This window comes from Athene cunicularia (genome assembly GCF_003259725.1).
Source record: "Athene cunicularia isolate RWA chromosome Z unlocalized genomic scaffold, athCun1 chrZ_part2, whole genome shotgun sequence".
Lineage (NCBI taxonomy): Eukaryota > Metazoa > Chordata > Aves > Strigiformes > Strigidae > Athene > Athene cunicularia.
The window spans coordinates 21933709-21956308 of NW_020799143.1; the positions used below are offsets into that span (position 1 = coordinate 21933709).

At 36.6% G+C, this 22600-nt stretch overlaps 1 protein-coding gene across 1 annotated transcript in view; it reads right to left on the minus strand.

The window, feature by feature from the left end:
* Positions 1-22266, minus strand: part of SH3GL2 (SH3 domain containing GRB2 like 2, endophilin A1) — a 76325-nt gene extending 54059 nt beyond the window's left edge. Inside the window, exon 1 of the mRNA XM_026866333.1 lies at positions 22207-22266. Coding sequence (XP_026722134.1) covers positions 22207-22251 — 45 coding nt within the window. The 5' untranslated portion in view covers positions 22252-22266. The remainder of the gene's footprint in view (positions 1-22206) is intronic.
* Positions 22267-22600: the final 334 nt, after the last annotated feature.

The window sequence follows — 22600 nt, forward strand, 5'->3', positions numbered from 1 at the left end:
AAGAAAAAGAAAAAGAAAAAGAAAAAGAAAAAGAAAAAGAAAAAGAAAAAGAAAAAGAAAAAGAAAAAGAAAAAGAAAAAGAAAAAGAAGGGAAGAGAGAGAAAAAGAGGAAGAGAAAAGCAGAAAGTCATCCTGAAAGTGCAAGTGGTACAAACAACCAGGGATCTAGAGAGGATCAAGAAATGGGACAGGTCAGACTCTTAGATGCAAAATAAAACAAAGCACATGTCCTTTTGCATAGGATTTATTGCTATTTCCTTTATTCTCTTTTTCTCCCCTATGGATTGTGACTGCACTTCAGTCCCACTTCTGGAGAAAACAAGCAGTTCAAAGAAGATCACTATAACATTCTTTCTTCAGATGCTAAAAAACTCAAGCATTGTCTTTGTCAGTTCCCTAAGCAATGTCTCAAGCTAGGTCAAGGACAGTTCTACAATTCTTCTTAAACCCATAATGCCATTTTACAAATCTCAAACTATCAGTAATGTTGTCAATAATACTGTTTCAAAGAAATACAAGGTGAAATTTTACTACTGCTGACTTCTGAAATGAAAGAGATATATACTGAAAAGTACAAGTGAAAACCACACGAAATAGAACTGTAAATGCAATAAAAACAATATTCAAAGCTGCAGAAAAAAAAAAAAAAAAGATAAAGCAACTAGTACCAAGCTAATGAATGATGAAAATTAAACGGTGCAGAAACAGAAAACTAAAGAGAAATTGCTAGAAGCAAGAATAAAACAACTTAAATGGAGCAAAAGAAATACCAATGCATGCAGAGATTTTTCAGCTACACAAATCTAAAATGGAAAAGAATACTTGAAACAGCAATGTAAGCATGGAGCTGTGCAACACATACTCACCAGCATAAAAAATAACAGCCCATGAGGTTTGAATATGAGGGAGGAGGGAAGAGGTTGCTGGGGAGTGGAAAATGACAGTCAACATGTGGTTTTCAGGTAAGGTAACAATATAGGAAAAATCTCCCATAGGTTAAGAGAGTATGCACAATTATCCTTAGTGTGATGTCTACATTACAGCTAAGCTGTACAGGAGGGAAAATTTCTAACACTTTTACTTGGAAGTGATTTGACCAATTTCTTCTTAGTATAAATTTTACCTCTCTTTATAAACTGAGGTCTGTACTTCACTTACAGTTCAATACAGAGCTAAATCCTCCTCTGCACCAGGCATCAAAATGCCTCAGGTAGTGAGAAAGGATTGGCTCGAATTTGGCTAGCTGAAAGCCAGCGCTAGCTCTCAGCAGCTGCCCTGAGACTTGCAGCACCAAGGACATGACCCAGTCACCCTTGCAAACAGAAAGGTGCATTCCTCATGCTTGCAGGAGGATCTTTCTGATTAATAATGCTGACACAGCAGTCTTAAAGCTATGGGAGGGTATTCTGCAGAGCTGAATCCTTCACATGCTTCACACTCCAGTTTTCATTTTGTAACTGTTAGGGCTTCTAGATAGGCACCAGCTGAATTAAAATAATTCTATTAAGTAGAAACTAAGTAAGAAAGGGATGTGTTGCCACAGACCCAGAAATAAGGATTTTTATTTTAAAAATCCCTAGGGCTCTAGACAAGGATCAGGATCTTTTTATGCTATTACAATAGTTACATACAACAGAGTATTTGTTGGAGAAGCAGTGATTATTTATTTATTAACTTGGACCTAAAAGGAGTAAATACTCTGTTAAAATTCTTTATCATGTCCTTAACTGAACACTTTCCCTCATTTAAATTTATTATTTTTCTTCAGTCTCAGATAGACTCAAACCTTTTTTAATCTAAGCAGTATCTAAAGCTACTGGACAAGGATTACGTCCCAAGTAAATATTCAATATCCTGAATGGATTCAACATTTGTTTCTGCTTCAAATTAATCCATCTGTGCACTGGCTGACTGTGTAACAGCAAGAAAAGATGTGCATGATTGTAACAGTCTTTCTGTAGTACTAATGTTAGGACTTCTATGAAGAGAAATTACCAAAGTACTTCCTGTACTTGCACAGGAAGTAAATTCATTAGAGAAGACATTTTTCCTTTGAGTATGAAATGAAATTTACATTAACACTTGTAATCTGAAATAGTACAAACTGGGTTTTTTATACCATCCATTTAGCTCAACTTCACTGTCTAGTTTGCTGTGTTTATTTTAATGGTGGAAGAGATCTTTCTGGCAACAAAAGAAAGCTGATTTCTTGCAAGACCTTGAACTGGAAGAACTTTTCACCATCTGTAGTCTCACCTTCAGCTCAGCACATGGCAATGGTCTTAGCGACACATTATATTAGGTTTTGCTACACAGACTTCCTGCAAGAGGAGTAATTTTGCTCATACTTGTTATTCTTGCATGCAGTGGATGGGGAGCCTCTGGGTCAGAGAAACAATCTTTTGAACAGACACAGACTAAGTTGTGCAAGAATTCCGCGCCCCCCCCCCCGCCCCTCCCCAACTACAGGATTTCTCTGCTGTCAGTTCAAAACATGAGGAGGACCTTCCTCAATTAGTGAGTTGAGTTTTCTGCACTGACTACAGTGGTTCAACTGTTCACCTGATAGTCTTTGATTTTATCTGCTGGTTTTTGATGCCAAGTCCCTGATTCAGTATGCTACACACTAAGTTACAGGGGTTCTTCTGCCCATCATCATTCCTCTGATCCTTCCCTGATCCTTGGTGGCGTTTTGTGTTCATTGTGATCAGCAATTAACCAGGTAGCCGAACATACACCAGTTCAATAGCCACTCATCAGACTATACATATTTCCTCCCAAATAAAGAAAGCAGGACACAGCTTGTAAGTAAAACTGAAAAAACGCTAAAGTTACTAGTCCAAATATCCTTCCCCATGACATATTTGAAATCTCACAACTCCACTATAGTTTTGGGAGTATTTTCAATCCTAGAGTACGTTAGAAAGAACATTTTAGATAATGCCAGTGTCCTAAAGCAGCTTGCTGCCTACCCACTAAGTAACTCTGAACCATCACCTACGCAATGGGCCTTACCAAGATGCATGTTGCACAACATGCCCTGCAGAAGACACCTGCAAGCTCTGGGTCAATTTGTAAACCTATGGGGTTTTCAGTTCTTAAAGTAAACACCACAGTTCCACTTTGCTACACAAATGCAAAAGACTGATGGGAAAGTGAGGGTCCCAGTAAATATTCCCATTACTATCTGACAGGTAAAAAGATGCCTTTATAACAAAATGATGCAGTGATCCACACATCACATCTACCAACACCACCACAAGGTCACAACTCACAATTTTCTCCTCTTAGCATTCTGTGCCATTTCTTTACTATTTAGCAAGTCTCTAATTGCATCTTATTACTTAAAGCTGAATAGCTTCAGTTTCAGGGGTATTGAACTCCATAAATTTTTATAGATATTAAGGTAAAAACTTTCTGGGGTATTTAGGTAACTAAATATACAGGTTGGATTAATTTTCCTAAATTATATTAGCTTTAATGGCAATTCATTTTCTAGTTGCAAGAATACTTCCTATATAACTCAAAATACTAAACCAAGATTTTTGATCCCCATATTTGCTATTCACATAAGACATTTTACAGATGAATGGGCAGTGCAGGATTCTTCTCCAAAAGTTAAAATAGTATAATTTAATGGAATAAAAGGAATGTGAAACTAATTGTCTTGTGTAATCAGATTGCTGAAACAAAAATAATTAGTACAGTTCTTTACACTTTCCTGAGAAGGTCTAGCAAGTGCTGGCTCACATACCAATTAATTCAGCCAGGGCCAATTCTATCAACAGATAGAAACACCAGGAATTCTATGTGGAAAATGCATGAGAGACCAATATATTCAGAATTCTTCAGTGTAAACAAAACATTAGAATATGTTTCCTGACAATACCAATCCTTTGAATATCATAGAAACCTTGAATCTATAAATAATATTGCTGGAAAAAACAAAATCAAAACCAAAACCAAACAACCACAAAAAGACAAATTCATTAGCAAGCAATTTCAATTTATGAAACTGGTCATGGGGAAGATAACTTGAAAAACAGTGCTCTTGTTCAGTAGGTGTTGAATCAGGGTATTGATATAATTGAACACTAATATACCACACAAACAATTCATGTCACAAATAGCAAATGGGCCAGGAAATTACACTACATTACCAGATTCCATTTTCAACACAGCACAGGCAAAATTCTGCACCGACTTGTAACATTTTTGACACACTAGAACACACAATCTCAAGGATGCTATCAAACAGGCCCATAAGAAACAATACTTTGTTCCTTTTAAATCAAAGACTGAATAAACCTTTACAGAGACTGCTTTTTCAGTGGGAAGAAGCCCTACAACAGTCTAGACACCCCCAGACTGGTAGCAGCAGAAACTTGTTTATAAGCTACAATCTCACTCTGTGTTCACAGCAACATGCCTGGAAATTAAAAGATTAATAAATTCCCCATATGTGGTCGGTTTTCTTTTATCATTTCTCTGAGTAAGGATAAGCCAGATAGCCAAAATGCTTTGCAGCAGACCAAGGACATCATTACTATTAGCTCCACCTACACAGTTCAAGCTGGTGACTTACAAGATCAAGCTCTGTTAAGCTCATTACCAGTGCTGAGATATTTAACCACCTTCAGACAGGGCACTTAATGACCTTAATAATGTAAGAACATATTCACAGATCTTATGTTATCCTAGGTTACATTAATTGGTTTGTTACATGTCTGCCTGTCATCATCCTGAAGCAATTTCTTCAAACATGTAAGCACCAGTTCAACTTATAGGACTGTTTTTCCTTTTTTTTTCTGCTACATAGTTTGTATTTTTTCACATTGCTTTTGCATCAGTGTTAAGAATTAGAACCATTGTGCCTTCTTAAAGTAGGAAATCAAAATCACAACTTAAATTTGTTCCTACCACTATCTGCAAAACAGAAATTAACTTCATGACTATATTCTATGCGGAAAATCCTCTGCCTGAAGAAACCCACTGTGACAGGTGATGACATAAAAGCCAAGACAGCCAAGTCTTTTTTTGTTTCTTTATAGTATAGACTTTTTGTCTTAAAGTCGATATTTTCTTTATACCAAACAAAATCAGTCTTTGTTCTCACCTTGCAAAAACTTTCTGATAGATAATGATGACACTGGACTCAGCACTGAAGAGGCTTTAAATTTTGCTTTGTTTTCTGGAAAAAGTATCTGCTTTTACAAAGCCTCTCTAACACAGCACTGAGCAGAGCACTTTAACCAACTGTGGAGTGCTTTCAATCTGAGGTGCCTATTTGGCAGGAAAGTCTTAAACCATGATTTAATAGTCTGCTATTTCTCAGCTTCACTACTGCAATTCACTGTTTGCAAGGCTCAGAGTGAGCTCCGTAAGATCCATTTATACAGACTACAGCTCATTATTTCCTCACCAGAGCAGTATGTCAGCTCTGTTCTCTCTCTTTTGAATCAGCTTCTAGACAAAATTATTGTCTTGTGAGATGATCATTGAAAGAGGTCCCAGATCTCCCTCACTTTGCATGGTTCACAGGAATTATACATGTCACAAGAAAATAGTTTATCTGAAGAAACATGTAGGTAGAACCCAGTAAGGTATGACAGCTCTTGGTCTAGAGCTCTGTACATTGTAAAAATGGAACCTGGCCCACTGAGGTTGAAAATCAATACCCCAGGCCTGAGAGGTGATGTATCTCTTATGCAGCGCAGCGCTGCACCTGCAGTTACAAAGTAAAGAAGGTAGGTAGGCACTGGAAGTTTCAGCAGCAAATACTGTTCAAGGACAGATGATTCATACCATCAAAACTGTAAGAAGACAGGCAAGGTCAACCAGAAGTCAATTTTTAGTTTCAGATAGCCTGATTTTATCAAAAATTTTCCACCAATTTTGGGGGAAAATTGCAGTTAAAAAGATACCATTTTCACAGGCAATTTTGCCTGAATGTTTCAAAATAGATAATGTGTGACTTACATGGTATTGCTATGTGCAGCGCTCTGCATATCTCTATAAAGGTATGCAACTTCAACATTATCACTTTTGCCATGAAAAAGTTTTAGCAACTTTTAAATGGAGGTTGTTACCTGATCATTAATAAATCATCTGTATTTTAAATTCATCGTGTGGTTTTGTCATAGGCATTCAATAAGACAGAAAAAAAGATTTCAGAAGAGAGTTAAAATACAGGTAAATTCTTCTACGGGTGTTCCCAAGCAGCTATAAAACATAAGAAAAAAAAAAAAGGAAATTCTATCCTCCTTTAAGCACTACTGTGTATTTTGCATTATCAAGTTAGAATCATTAGCAGAGAAGTATACTGACTTCCCATCAGTAAATATAACTTCATTATGAGCAGGGTTTTTTCCACTGTTGTACCCTAACAGTGGTTATAGGCTGTTTAATGAGCTTCCTGAGCCATACTGAAATACTTGGAAAAATGTCAGGGCGTAATTCAATAAGTTAGCTGAAAACAAAAGTTCCTAAAAGACTAGGCTACTCCTTTCAAGCAATAATAAAACCTTTAGCACCACAAAGCACAGGAACTCATAATACTTCTGTACTTATCCTTTTCTCATTTTTGCCTTCCAGGTGAATGTTTTTCTTAGTATATGAGACAGGTTTCTTTCATGCTAGTACAGCTGAGTTTATAGTTAAAAAAATAAGAATTTAAAGTCCAAGGGACAGTCTTGGAATTGAAAAAATTAAATACTAGAACTTTATCAGAAGTTTCTCAGAAAAGCCACACTAAAAGGTGGTAGTCCTGACAAAACATAGTGTTTTCACAGATCTAAATCACAGATCTGAATCACAGATTGATTTAGAGGTGGAGTGTCACGGACTTGCAGCTATGTATCAGTGCCAAAGAGAAAGATGTCCCACAGTTCAAAAGCAAAATCAGAGACATACATTACCCTTTCAAATTAAAGTAGTGCTGTCCATGCTCACTTTTCACATGCTTACATACTAGAAGAAGATTGTCTTAAAATACAAAAGTAACTGGTCTGTAATGCAGGTGTGAAGTCAAACATACAGGAAAACATAATTATGTCCAAGTTTGGTAAAGAAATAAGGGTTATTACATAACTAGTATATGAACTGTACCACTATAAACATTTTACTAGTCGGCATGCTCACACTGTTGTATGAGATAACAAATGTGCAGCATGTAGCTGGTCTGTGTGCATATCAGGATGTTCTGTACTGATTACAAGGAGCTCTCCCAGGGCCAGATTTACCTCTTCTCTTACTCTGTACAAATGAATGAAAAGGAAAAGCAAACTCTAACTGAAGATGCTGGATTATAAACAGAATTATTACCTCCATAGGTCTTTCTGAGAGAGATCAGTTTAACCTGGTTGACAGAGAAGCTGGTACAGACAGCTCTTAGGCAGCACCACTGTGTCACTTATGTCCCTTGGGGAAGGGCCACCATGCCCAGTCTGTCCCCACACCAGATAATCTGAAATGAACCTTGCTTTTCCCAAAATTCTTTCTCACCCCCCCCTCGAATTTCCAGGTGTTTCGCTCAGCACAAACAACTTCATTAATTGTTACACTCCACCGTGCATTACCACCTTGTCCACTGCCCTCTAAGCCTGTTTCTGGGGAACAAGGGCAGATGTCCCACTATACTCTTTCCCAGCAGAGAGGGTCACCACATGTGGACTCAGAGAAAGGAGTCCCCAGGTCTTTGCCACCCCAACAGAGCACGAACAGCATGTTCTTGCACAGGTTTCCTCCTAAAAGCAGATGCCACCAGATCCTTAGAAAAGGAAGGATGTTTTTTACACTAATCTTCTCCTGCCATATGAAAACCAGTGCCTAATATTTGTATTCAAGTACAGAGGCCACTGCCTGTCAATCCACAGCATTTTACACTGCTGCCAGGCCTACATGCCTCTAAGGATACAGGCACAAGTTAACTAACCATTAACTCTTAACTTGTTACCTGTTAGCTAGGTGTGTATTAATGAGGAGGGACTCTCCCATCTACCAGAAATGCAGTTATATGAAGAGCATACAAAACAAGTAGTTTATGTAAGATGCTCCTTTTTGCTTAGAAAATGTTTTCACACTGAGCAAGTGAACCTTTGAAGCTATAAAATTATTAAAAGTACTGTTGGCTGGATACGAGTTTTTCCTATTTCATTCCCAAAGGTAATACTCTATAGAAAAATCCAGGTTATCATTGTTCTTATTGTTCAACTGAAAAGTGAAAATTCCTTAAGCTTCAGAGAAATAATCAAACAATTGTCTTAAATTGAAGATATTTATTCTTTGTCAGGATATATATTAAAAAAAAATTAAATTGAATTAATATTTATGAATTGATTGTAATATAATCTAACCAAAATTAATTCTATCTCTAATAATTAATTAATATTTCCTAATCAATTATTTAAAATCTCTAATTATTTCTACAATAGCTGCTATGATTTACCTAAAATCATGGGTAACTGTGGAGGTCCCATTGGACTGGAGGGTGGCAAATGTGACACCCATCTACAAGAGAGGCAGAAAGGAGGATCCAGGAATCTTTAATTTGGCTCTCTGTATATATGCATTAAAATATATAAAATATAAACTTTTACTATTTCCACGCTAGTTACAGAATCATTATATTTTCCCATTCATTGTACAGAATGGGCAGTATTCATTTAACAATTTTTTTTTTACTTTGTTTTAGTTCTGCTGTGCAATGTGCATGCAACTGTCCTACAACACCGTATCCTGCATTGTTTCCTAACCATGTTCATTAATACCTAAACTGATTGATACAAAAGCATGGTTTAATTTATTTTAATAACAACTCTACAAGGCTGTGGAAAACCTTAAATTTTATATGTTTGCTAATTACAGGTCCTCATATTCTTTTAATCTAGTATTTATGGATTGACAAGAATACATGATCATAAACACCTGTGGACACCCTTTAAGTCACCCCCGCTTAAAGAATTTTTTTCCCCACTACAGCAGTGACAGGGGCTTCAGTTTTACTGAGCCATTTCTACCTGCATTGCTGACTACCAAAGATGCTTGAGAGAACATCACTCATCTAAATATAGCCTTGGCGAACTCCACATGTCCTCAGATCCCTTCAGAAAATACATTCTTTTAATTCCAAACTAACGAAAGGTGTGTAGCACAAGAAAATTAAGCAGCACAACTCAAGTGGTGTTAATAAACATGTACACCTCCCAAGTAAATGTAAAAAAGAGGTTACTTGTTTTTAACCAAGACTTCTATTTCAATTCACAGGTGTATTTGAAATGTTAATAGTGATGAACAAAAGATCTTCTTTTGACTCCCAGATACAATTAAAACTATAGAAGCTACTGTATGGCTTTAACTAAAAGACCTACAATTACATCTATACACCTGAAAAGCTCACATCTTTAATATTAACTATGCAGCACTATATACATGAAAGCAGTCTTAATTACATTCTCAGTTGTAACTGCAGCAAATTTATCAGTTTCTGACTTCATGTCATTCTCAGTTTGTCTCAGCTTCAGGAGCCCAGCAACTTCAGGTGATTTCATACCCCCTCTCCCCAAGACCTAAGTCAATACACACAAAACCGCCTACTTGGTTTCAGCCATGAGGTTTGCGCTAAGTACAGAGGATGATCAAGAGCAGAAAACAAAAAAATAAGAAGAAGAATGTGAGGAAAGGAAGAAAAGGAAGCAGAATATGAGAAGGAGAAAAGGGAAAAGAGAAATAAAGAAAAAAATTCACAAAATATGCCACTTTTAATAGTCCTTGCTTGCACAGCAGTCTCTTTACCTACTGCTTGATGGAACAAATATAGTACTTACAATTACAGTTTGCTGCTAATTTGTTGCATAACCTGGAAAAAGTAATCTTTAATGAAGTCATAATTATTTTTACTATATACATTAACATTCCATCAAGTCACTTGCAGCCTACACTGTCCAGTCACACAGTGAAAGACCTTGTACTGCACCCCCAAGAGGGAAGGTTGTCATGGCCACTGATACTTCAAGTGTTGACTTTCTATGACCTAATATTTTATGTTTAAAATAGTATTATGACAAAACATAAGAGACAAAAAAGACATCTCTGAGCATGGTGCTATGCAAACACCATAAAAAGATGGCCCTTTTTTTTTTTCTCTCTAAACCACTTACAGTTATACTATATAAAAGAACAAAAAAATTTAGTTGGATTGCTTGTCCAGACATGTAGCAAAAGCACTCCTTAATGTCTTTAAACAGACACCTTTTCTAAAAGCATGATTAAACACACGGTAAAGTCCATTTTATAAAAAAATGCACCAAAACCCCAAAAAATTATCACACATAAAATAGTTGTTACTGCATGATCTGGTTGTAGTAACAATAAGCAAGCACATTTGACTGGGGTTAAATTTATGCCATGGAAAGACTATGAATCTGTGAAGGTCTTGCTTAATTAAGAGCCACAAAATCATGACTGAAATAAATTTAAAGGCCAAAAGTAAACAGAAGAGTCAATTTATTTTCCACAACTATGTTGCTTTCACTTTCAAGGAATGGGAATATTTTCTTCTGGTTTTGGCATAAGGACTCAGCTCTACTTAAGCAAATCATAGAGATTTCTCCTTGCTGAAACTGCCAACTTCAGAACCTTTATTCTTTTAAATGATGTATGTAAAAGCTTGCTACTCACTAGAGTGATGAGGTACCCTAGGACCTGACCTTAATTTACCTTCAACATTTTTGTCAATTCACATTTCTTCTTCTTAATGATATTGATATAGCATAAACAGTCAGTAAAGAGAGGTTTTAGAACCTGACACTTCAATTCCCAGCTGAAGTTCAGTGAGAATGTATCTCCAGTGAAATCAGTTATGCTATACCATTTCCACATCAGTTGAAATTTAGCAGTTGGAGAGAACCTAAACCCACTTTCTGATTAGGATGGTTACTATTTACATTGTATTTGTTCTTTTTCCCTGATGAAGCTACCCCTCTTCCAGACTACAAAAGATGTGGCCCACAGAACAGTGAATAAAGGGCTGTACAAAAACATTTCTGAGTTTTTAGGGGTCTTCTTTGAGTGTGAAAGGAAAGATCTAGACCTTTCTTCTCTTCTTCCCTGTCTACAGTAAGCTTTCCAAGCTAACATCAAATGGATTATCTACCTGTAAGAAGAGTCTGTCTATCATAAGCAGCTGCACTATTTATAGTATGATGTGATTTTAAACCAACTTAGCTATGATTATTTAAAGCAAAACTGAAACAAACCTTGCTTAAACAAGAATGTGTTTCAGAAACATTATGATTTCATAAAAAGTTTTAAAATAATCTTAAAATTAAAAAAAAAAAAATCAAAACCAAACACAAATATAATTTGCAGCAAAGATTACAACAATAATTGTCACTTAATGGAAGTACAGCACAAAAACCCCAATTCCAGAAATACACTAGGATATGGTGGCTGTAGACATCTGCAATAATACTGTTACCTTTGTTAGGAAGATGTCAAAAAAGAAGATTAACATTTTAAGGTGAAAACATACCACTTGGGGCCAAGATTTTGTAAAATGTGGCAGAGCATTTTGGCCCAGCTGCATTTATCTGGTGGCAAAGCCAGCTTCAGTCGGAGGTGGCTCTCTCAAGCAAGTACGACTACTTCTAGGACTTTACAAGAAGGTCTACCCGACCTGTCTAACCTCAAAGAGCTGAAAGGTCAGTTACACTTCTGAATATGAAAGGATTAAATCTCATGATGCAGTATGCTTTTTTGAAATGTTTATATTAGCTGCTTTTAAACTGGAGAGGCTTAACACTATTTCATTCAGCAGCAATGTTTCATTTCTTGTTGTGCCATACTAGATTTAGGGGACAATGCCCCAAAGTACAGAATCAGAGACATGTTAAACAGAAGTGCAGTAAGGCTCTATTTCTTCAATGGCTTAAGAATTTTAGCATATTATACCTCAATGAATGGTAATATTTACACACTTCCATTTCTGATCAGGATAATGCAGTTACTATGTATATCAAAATGGCAAAATGTTCAGCACCCATCTAGCTTTACATTGATTAGCTTTAATAAAAGCTAACCTTGTAAATGTTCCTGATATTAATAGTAAACAAGAATCCCAAGGGCTAACTTCAACTGCCCCTTTTGACTTTGGGTGGAGGCAGAAGGTACAAAGCAAAGCTGATTTTGACCTCTAATGTTCTGCACAATCTCAACAGCACCTTCACCAGGTAACACCCACTAACCTCCAGAGAAAGAAAAAAAAAATTTGCTCTGAAAAAATGTGTAGAAAATACATCAACCCAAAACTTCATCATTGAAAACCTTAACTGTGACCGAAATGGGTGAGCCAACCCTCACTGTCCTTATCTCAATTCCTGAGCCTTTTGATTAATTTTTCTCCTTCGCAGTGCTGGGGAGAAAGGAATGAGTGAACTGCTGTGTGGTGCTTAGTTGGCAGTCTGGGCTCAAACCATGACAGTCTTTAAATAACAATTCTTGTCAGTATCAATACAAAATGATGAACAGTATTATTAAAAAGAGACAGTTGATGTCTAAGCCAAACTGTTTCTTAACAAAATCAACACACACATAAATTCCTATGGGAGCTTAGTTTATTGGAAATACATTCATTATCTGGCAAATATGGCAGCAAGTGTGAAAATGGAGAAGCTCACATACCAAGGACTTTCACAGTTGCATGTACCATCTGTTACTGAAAAAGGACACTGCTTAATAAAAAAAAAAAAAAAAACCAAAAAACAAAACAAAACATGTTTTTCATGAAATGCCCATGCAAAAATTGAGTACATTACAGGAAATGCTTGACACCTGTTTTGAAGATCTGCACCAATTCCATACTCTTTCAGATAAGTCCAAGACAATGCCTTTAACCTTCAGAGACCTATATTAATTGAAACGTACTCTAAAGACCATAACACTCTCCCCACTTCCATAACTGATTTTTAAGGGAAGGAACTGCCGATAAACCATTATATTGAATGATCATTTGGCATCTGCTACTCGCATCAGTTCAAAATACACACTGATCCTAGTGAAAGGGCATAAATGTGAATTTAAGCAATACTCTTAAGAATATACAGCACAGAAAGTGAGTGCCAGATTACAGTAGGAAGAGGACAGCAGAGAAACTGGGTCAAGACACCCCATGGCAATACTGAGATAGGAATTCAGACTTCTGGTCTTTGAATTTCTGTTTACTGCAGTTACTCCTGGCACCTGCAATGTGACTATTCAACTTCACCTAGGTCTAGTGACAGTATCTGCATTAAAAAGACCTATTAGACTGCCCAGCTTGGTGCTACCATGAGGTGCTATATGAAGTACTGTCTTATCCCAAATGTCCTATTGCAGCGCTAAAATCTTAGCTGCTTTTTAAAGCGGGTAAGAACATATCAACATAGGGAAATTAGGATTCTCAGGATACTGCTAGTATAAATATGAACAAAGCACTCAAAGCCAAACCCACACCTTTGGGACCCAGAAGCTAACCCAGACATGTAGCATCACATAAGAGACAGGAGGTGTTTGGGTCTTAATTAACTATAAAAGTCCCGAAGAGGACGCACCATGAATAAAATAGTTTTTCTTTCCAGATGTAACAAATCAGGACAAAAAATGTACCAGTTCATACCTTCCATTATAGCTGTAAAGCTGTGAGAAAGTCCTGCACTCAAGTCCATGAAACATGCATTTTCATGCTGGAGACACCACTAGGGTATTTTCCATTAGAAATGTCAAAGAATACAGCCTAGGTAAACTGTCCTAGAAAGACAGTTTTTGCCATGGTCCCTTTCCTCATTAAAGGAAAAAACCCACCCTAAAGCAAAGTGGGACAGCAGCTGGCACTGCCAGGAGCAGGGAGGCTGCTGGTCAGGGCCTAGCAACCTGCAGCCCAGGCAAACTGCTGTCCTCCACATTTAAATCCAGAGTCAGCTTCAAGGATGCTGACTACCATTCAGCTGAATTTTCACGTAGTCAACCATTTGAAATACATATTAAAATGTTTCCTAGCCATCCAAGTAAGCCAAAGGCAGCCTGAAGGTCCAGGGCATTGTGCCTTGCAGCTGAAGAGAGACCTTATACTTACACTGGTGTGGTTTAGCTCCTAAGGAGGTCACGCTCAGCTTGAAGAAAAGAATATCTGAGGTCATCACCTCCTCCCCAAAGGATTAAAGACCAACTATGAAGTCACCTACTCCTTAGTTCTTCTTCCTTACTGGGTCCATATAGAAATATGCCATCCACCACAGTAGCATGGAAGCCAGTGCTGGAACTTCAAATATAATTCACTTACAAAATAACATACGATGTAGTTGTTGGAAGTGTGAGAAAAGCAAAACAGAAAAAAAACCTGCAAAACACACATTTCCTTAACACATGGTGCCCAGAACAAACACAGGATGGGACGGAGATCCAGTGATTTGTGTTGCCATGGCACCAAGGAGGAATGCGAAGCGAGGTGGAGGCCACAACAGTTCCGATCTTCCACTTTTCTCAAGGAACGTTTGACATGACTATCTCCTGCTCTTCACCTTCTCTCAAGGACTGTTTTGCAGAACTCTGTGGACCTTATCTCTCATTCTTCCTCTTTTCCCACAAAACCATCCTTTGCTGAGGAATGTCCTGTGTCATTATTCAAGAAACAATGGCTTGACCACAGTCCCACTCGCTCACACATACATACTGAGATAAATACTACCCCAAGTTTGTATCTAACTCGGAGGGGCGATAATCTGATACCAAATCAGAGGGACAGATCAACGGGTTTGTTCCCTCCCCACCCCCAAGGGATGCCTTTGGGTAAGATTTGGGCCCTCGGCTACAGCAAGTGATTACCCAGGAATTAAGTGTGTGTGTCTGCAATCGGTTTTTGTGTGTCATGCCATAGAGCCAACCTGCGGTTTCTGCATTTACTGCAGGCAATCTCAGAGAATCTGTAGATGTTGCATAAGAATAAACATATGAATAATTCATGAACCTGACTGCTTCTCTTGAATGCAACCAGACCTACAGCACACGGGCTGTTCGTGCACCTGGTGTCAGCCTATAGTCATGGCCGTAACTGGCATATCTATTAAGAGATAAATCCAGCCACCCACAGCCCCTCTAATCTCTGAGGACTGGGTAGAACACAAGGGGGTTCATCGCTTACCAAATTAATTCATAACCTTAAATGCAACAGTAGTGCACTTTTTTATAATAATGAAAAAAATCAACATAATAAAAATGAAATTCTTAATCATATAATACAGGAAAAAGAAAAGAGACAGAGGTCTTTCTGTCTCTTGTTGAATGGTTATGTTTAGAAAGTTTTATGATAGGAACCTGCTACTTAAGCTACAATTATTATAAAGGATCATCAGAGTTGGAGATGACTTATTGCTTCCGTTTTTTATGCATGATAGGTGAATAATCAAATATAAGGTCAAGTACTTGCAGACTCTTTTTTTTAAACCAGATAAGAAGATAGCTTGATGTCAAGAGCCATTCACTGTTCTGGGTCTGTCATGGATTTGGAGTTTCACAAAGTATATTTCCTCCTTGCAAGATACTTACAAGGATTATATTCACTGAGTGATTAAATTAAATAGATGAGAAAACTAATGCGGAGTTTAATTAGCAGATGGATATTCTTAACACAAGCTGTTTGCTTACATGCAGGGTGTGTTTATCTGGAAGGGAACAAGTGCATTTAGATAGTTTACCACAGATTTTGACTAATACAGATGTAAGTAGCTGTGAGATAATCACACCTCCATTTTTATCCTTATGTCTCTGCCTTATTCCTCTGCAAATAGATTTTATCATTCCCACAACAGTCTTTAAATAAAACTTCTGTTAGAGTGAGCCTGCCTGGTGTCAAGTCTATGCAGCTTAACTGGAACAGCAATAAATGTGTAGGTGTCCATGTGATTATGACAATAGTATCAAAATGGAAAAGCTCAACTTTTTAGTAAAACCAGGAGTTAGTAAGAGTACTTCCCTTCCCTCTCTTTCTCAACATATAATCTCTTAAAACTGAAGGCTGAACATTAGTAGTAAAATCTTTTTCTCTGTTGAGGGCTTCACAAGTCTAGGAAGGTAAAAATAACGTGCTAGAAATCTGTCATGGACTTACTCTGCTTTTAAACTCTACAGATGAAACTGTAAAACCAGTAACTGCGTAAGAAGGATTTTCTCTGCCTGCACACCACTAGCAATGGAGGAAGCAAACATCACATGATTCCACCCAAAATTAATGATGACTTGTGTCCAAGACCAGTGCAAACTGCCTCAAAACAGACCAGGAAGAATCAGAGAGGAAATCAGCCTAGTGATTGAGACACACTTTTTTCTGCTCTTATTCCTTAATATCAGAACATAATGCTCTTACAGTGTATCTATCATTTCCGGTCACACTGGAGTTACACTACAAAGCACTGTGTAACTATCATATTTCTATGAGATCTTAAATTTTACTCAGATGATGCTTAAGCAGATAGCATGTTCCTGTGAGTGGTTCAGAAGCAAATTTTTTACCATCTGAGGGTTTCAAGCATTTACCCCTTGAAATAAGAAATACAACAATTTAAGAAGATTCATTGCTAAGAGGCCACGGTAATCTATCTTCTAGAAAGAAATTCAGACAAGAAATGGTATAATAAGCAGATGAATGTCACATATAGAAGTTACTAGAAGAGATAGTTATTTTAGGTAACACAAAGGTAAGCATAATCAGAATGACTGATTAAGAACACATGACTCTATGTATCTCAGCTAGCAGCTAGCAGCTGTTGCCTGCTTAATTTAGCAGCTAACAAGAAAACTTGATAATTTGTAGTGAGACAAGGCTTTATTGTGAGTTCCAACTTTTTATTAGATCTATTTTGCATTGGTTAAAATATTGCAATCAGCCAAGCAATAAACTCCATATTGCCTTCTGGTATAACCTCTGGTACAACTTAAAAGTATGGTAAGCCATGTTACCAATTAATAGAGTACCTATGGCAAAAGGTTTCTTATTCTAGAATACACAGATCTGTTCTGGAGAATCTTTAATGTTTTAAACTTGTTCTTCCTTGTCCTGAATTCAAACTAAACATTTAGCCAAGTCTTCAGATGGCAGAAAGTCTGGACCTCAGAGGAGCTTAGAAAAGACTTAGAAGATGATGGTAGGATGCTATGTATCTGTAAACTTCACACCACTGCAATAAAAATGCATACTTCTGCCTTGCTTTTCAACTATGATTCATGTTTGAATAAAAAGCCTGTGGAAAAGAGCATGCCTTCAGAGACTCTTGAAAAAAATCACAAAACTGAAAAATTCTGTATAAAAACCCCAAAAGGTTCTTCTGTAGTTCACAGGATCTATAAGGAAGCTCAGGATGGGTACGCATAGCTATATAAGCAAGTAATTAAAATTACTTACATAACAAATACTCCTTGCTGCATACACTCTGGGGGTTTCACAGTATCATGACATCACATTATGTAATGAGGAATTTCATTAGTATTTCTTCTGCCTATGGTTTCCTCTGCAGAAAGTAAAAGACTCATTTTGGAAGCATGGCAGAAGACATCTAAGTAGCAGTCCAAATCAGACTCCAAGATGAATGACCGACATTCCACCAATTTTCCAAGTGGGAAAACTGAGGCAGAAAACTGATTATTTTGTTTGCTCTTGGACATAAAAGTCAGCAGCATGCCATTAATAGATTCTGACATTAACTATTAAACAAAAGTTTTTCTCATTAGCTGGGTTTCTTTGTTTTATATGTCTGCATAAAGCAACAGAGATAGATAGCTTGTGGCATACAAGCAGATTTCAAATCACTAAAATTTGGGCACTTAAAATAATCCTGTGCTCAAAACAACGGTACTTTCCTTCAAGATACCCAAGTTCCAACAATCAAACACATTTCCAGGTACTGGAATACTATTGACCTAAATATGGAGACACTGAGATGACAAAGATACAAACTGACTTTGTGACTTCTGCTGGTAAAACCAAATCCACCATGGAAAAAAAGGGGCTAGTGAGTCTTTTTTTTCAGCCTCTATTCCTGTTTACACCCAAAAGCTTAACTGTGAGAAGATAAGTGCAGAAATAATAGGATGGCAGCCATTGAGGGACATCTACACGACTTACTATTTTAGCAGCTATTATGTTGTAGGAAAGCACAGCTGACATGAACATTACTTGCTTGTCTACATACGTTCAGAAACAAATCAGCAGTGAGGAAAAGACACGTAAAATATTATGTCACAAAAGTGGTGTCTCCACCCCTTCACTAGCTGATTCAAACTTAGAGCTGCCCACCCTTGACTGAATAAAATGTCCACGGTTTTACTCAGCTACTAGTCAGACAAGGTCTTACTGAAGCCAATGGATTTATTTTTCATGTAAAGACTGATATAAAGGCATCAAGATTTACTCTACAAAGAGAAATCCAAACATACCATTACTGCTTTAACCCAAAGGACTGAATTAAGAAGTAGCATTTACACATTAATTTTTCAAAGTAGCATTTTCATCTCTCTTGCATTCAACAGAACTAGTAGACTTGCTGAATGAAGCTAGTTTTATTGGCTGATAATCATCTTAAAATGTTCTTAATAGCATCAAATCAAATTCAGTCAAAATACATTATCTTTACTCATGCTCCACCCTTTGCTAGGTAGAAGAGCATGACTCAGACAAGGTATTATGGTGTCTTTAAGAATTACATTTTAAGAGCCTCCTACAGCCCACCCTTCTCTGGAATGCTTTATAAGCAAAGTAACTCACAGCATACCAGATGATAGCCCTTTTCACACATGTAGTCCAGCCTGAAGATCTTAACCCAAGAAGGGGAAAATACAGCTGAAATACATCTGACAAGCTGAGAAAAATTTTCCTAATCATTCTTTTTAAAGTTTAATAAAAGTTAAAATTTTACTTAAAGAGGTGTCAATTCTTGTGAAAGTAAAGTTTACCTGAAATTTTAATGCTTATGAAAAATAAAAAACTTAGGCAGAAATGGAGTTTCACTGAAAACATTTTACTGCTTGTTTAACTCCCATGTACCAGCTTCACTGAAGATGGGTTTTGCATGGTCTGCAAATTAATTTCCAGTGAACATCACCAATCCTGCCCTAGGAAAAAAAAAACAACAGAATCCCACCAAAAAAAAACAAAACTACAACCCCTATCCAAATGTTGAAAAAAAAATTTATTAACCTTTCTTGGATGTAGTGTTTGGGCAAGAGATACCTACAAAGCTCCATGATCATTATATATTCTTATCAAGTAAAGAATGCCAGCTGCTATCACAGTAGAAAGCAGAGGACTTTATTAGTGTGAAGTGACAAGACTGTATCAGTCTCCTCCTAACTCCTCCTTCAGTTATAGTTTTAACCAAGATGAATATGAACTCAGAATCTAAGAAAAGGGAAGGGGAAACATATTGGAGTCCTGACTCACATGCAAACTGGAAATTAAATAGAAGAGTAGAAGAGTAAGACTTTAGCACAAACTAGAAGTCATCACTAACTAGTAAGGGACTGACATAAAATACATGTGGGTTCCTGCCATAAAACATAACTTCAAAATGAAACCACACTGAAAAATCTAAAAAAGAGACTGATCAGTGGGAATCTCCTTTCAGGAGATTAACATGCAGGAATTTAGGAAGACTACAAAAGCCATTCAAAAGAAAAGCTGTTTTAAATTGCATATGTCTTTTCATAGGTGGAGAAATGTTTTGGGTATACATACAGTAAGTTTCACAGACTCACAAATAAAAACCAAAAATAGCATCTATACCTTTTGAAGTCTAGAAAGCATGTAAAATTATTCCAAAGATATGCACTTTCCTGTGTTCCCCAAATTCTGTGCTCTAAATTAAAAACAAATCATAGAAATATTTTAGAGTGGATGTTAATGGTGTCTTTCCATTTTTATACAAGTTGACACTGAGAAGCAGAGTTAATACCATTTTTAAGATATCAGTTTTTCAAGGATTTTGCTTTTGGCTAGGCACAAAGATTTCAAAGTTTAACCATCCTTTTTTGTTCTTTCAAAAACAAGCATCAGTTTCTGAAGTTTAGCTTTACATGTACTTAGTAAAGGTTGAGAAATACTGATCAGTATTTCTGCCAATTTCCTTCTGCTTCACAAGGAGTCATGAACATTTATTTCCTAAAAAAAAAAAAACCAAACAAATAACTGAAAACCTATGAAGAAAACATGTAAAGAAAAGATTTCAAGATTAGTGACATAATCTTAACACATCAAAATTAGAAGGCAGCTGAATCAACTTTATGTATTTGACCAAGATCATCAGACTGCAAATTATTATTTCCAGTACTATTAAGCATATATCAGAGTTTTACAGTTTCCTATTCACTGGCACAGATAATCTCCAGGAAGCTTCTGCTAAACACATTCTAGAAACTGCAGCAGTTAAATAACAAGCTAAAACAGCTGGGTTCAATTTAGGTTGCAGATTACTCATCCACTGAAAAAGATAACCACGGTTAGCTAGTGAAAGCCTGCATAACTGCTATTACTGGACATAGTTGCTATGTCCAGCTTTTTTCTATTTAGGACATTAAGAAAATATTTCTAAAAGGCTACTACTTTACATTAAAAAAAAAGTACACAAATTTAATTTCTAAACAATGACAATTCTTTCTCAGAAATAACTTCTATTCTTAAATCTCCAGATTAGTATAAATTAAAGAGATTAAAACCACAAGAATTTCACATTTTCAACTTTCTTGAGAATATTCTGCATATATTTCCTATCTTATACTCTAACTGATTTGCCATTTTCTGCCTAAAATCTTTGCGCAGGGGAAAGACTTTGGGAGGGGACTATTGCTATAGATAAACGGTATATTTTTTCTTAGTTCCCTCATAAATACATTATAAGTAAGAAATAGCAGAGTTACTTGAGGGTGGATGTGGCAACTAAGTTTCCAGCTGTCTCAATTTCAATCCAGTCCTTTCCTGTCAGAAATCTCAACTGGTTATACACTGACTTGCACAAAGGCACTAAAAGATTCTCTGCCATATTTTCCATGGAATATTTGGAGACATCTATATCCAAATTACGAGTCCTAGGGTTTGATATGACTCCATGTAGGCTTAAAATCAAACTCTATCTAGTTTCTAGTACAAACTAATCACTTGCCATTTTCTGATTTTAGTGAGGTTTTTTTTGGTTTTCCATCTGAATACAGTAAACAGAATACAGGATTCCACTGAGATACTTAAAAAAGACAGTTTAAGGTGAAATGTGTTCATCAATTGCTCACATTTGACTCCAAGTATTTCCCACATGCCTAACACTTAACTTTACTAGATGTTTTAATTTATCAAGAATCTATTTTAAGGTGTAGGCCTCATCAAAGGTACTTCCTCAGAAACTCTGGACAAGGCAGAGAGGGGAAAACAACCAACACTGTTGCAAGAGAATCCAACTGCTTTATTGCAGTTTTATTTATTTATTTGGAGAAGATGTTAACCAATTTTGGAGACACTGACTATAACTATTCCATGGCTAAAGCACCAGTTCCACACTAAAATGGGGCACCAGTACCATAATATATTTTTGACTGAAACCTGAATCATGCCTTGTAAAATTTTCTTGTATCATCAAAGCCTAAGTGATGGCATCTTTCCCTATATGGGCAGAACTTTTTTGTGACAACCTGAGCTGCTGCTTTAACAGTTTTCACATCTTCACTACTTGCTCATCTTTTATTTCTTCTTGCAATCATCATAGTTACTTCTAGAATATCTCACCTGTAAACCATGTATCTCCATGCTCACATGCTGATGACTTGTATTGAAAGCATCAGGTCAGTATCTTAAGATTCAGAGTGCCATAATTACACCCATGGCAAGTTAGAATATCCCTTCACTGCAACTGTGACTTGCAAAGCTTCCATATATTCAGAAATGGAAGCAATCTTTCCAACGTTAACTCATTTCTGGGTCTGAATCTGAGAACCACTTAAATTACAGTATGATAATGATTTTTTACCATAAATTCTTATTTTTCAGTGTTTAAGTTCTAGTGGCACTTCCCTGGAAACACAATGTGTTTAACAGTATCTGCATAACAGAAGTGGTTCAACACAGGGATATTCTCTTTCATGCAGAAGCAAGCATATTCATAACATAAATAAGTAGTTAAATTCACACCAGTGAAAACTCACAGGTGAAAATTCACAGGTAAGCCTTAAAAGATAAGTAATCCACATCCATTTAAATATTGTGCTTCCTCGGTGCACATTAGTATTACATCCACTAAAAGTTTATCTGTTAAAACAGAATAAAAATAATTTCTAAAGATCTGAAAGCTTTGGAAACATTATTCACCACCTATAAGTAGTTACAGGGCCACAGCTCTATCCTTGCTTATGACTGCAATGGAAATAATTCTGGGAGAAAGTAATGTTTGCTGTATACTGGTAACTTGCTGACAACTGGTTAACTGGTTGTATTACAGTAGTATATTCTCACATTCCTTGACCTTTCACAGTGTTCACAATGCACAGTATTCACACATGTATTATGTTCTCTGAAGTACCATTTTATAGCAGATTAGGA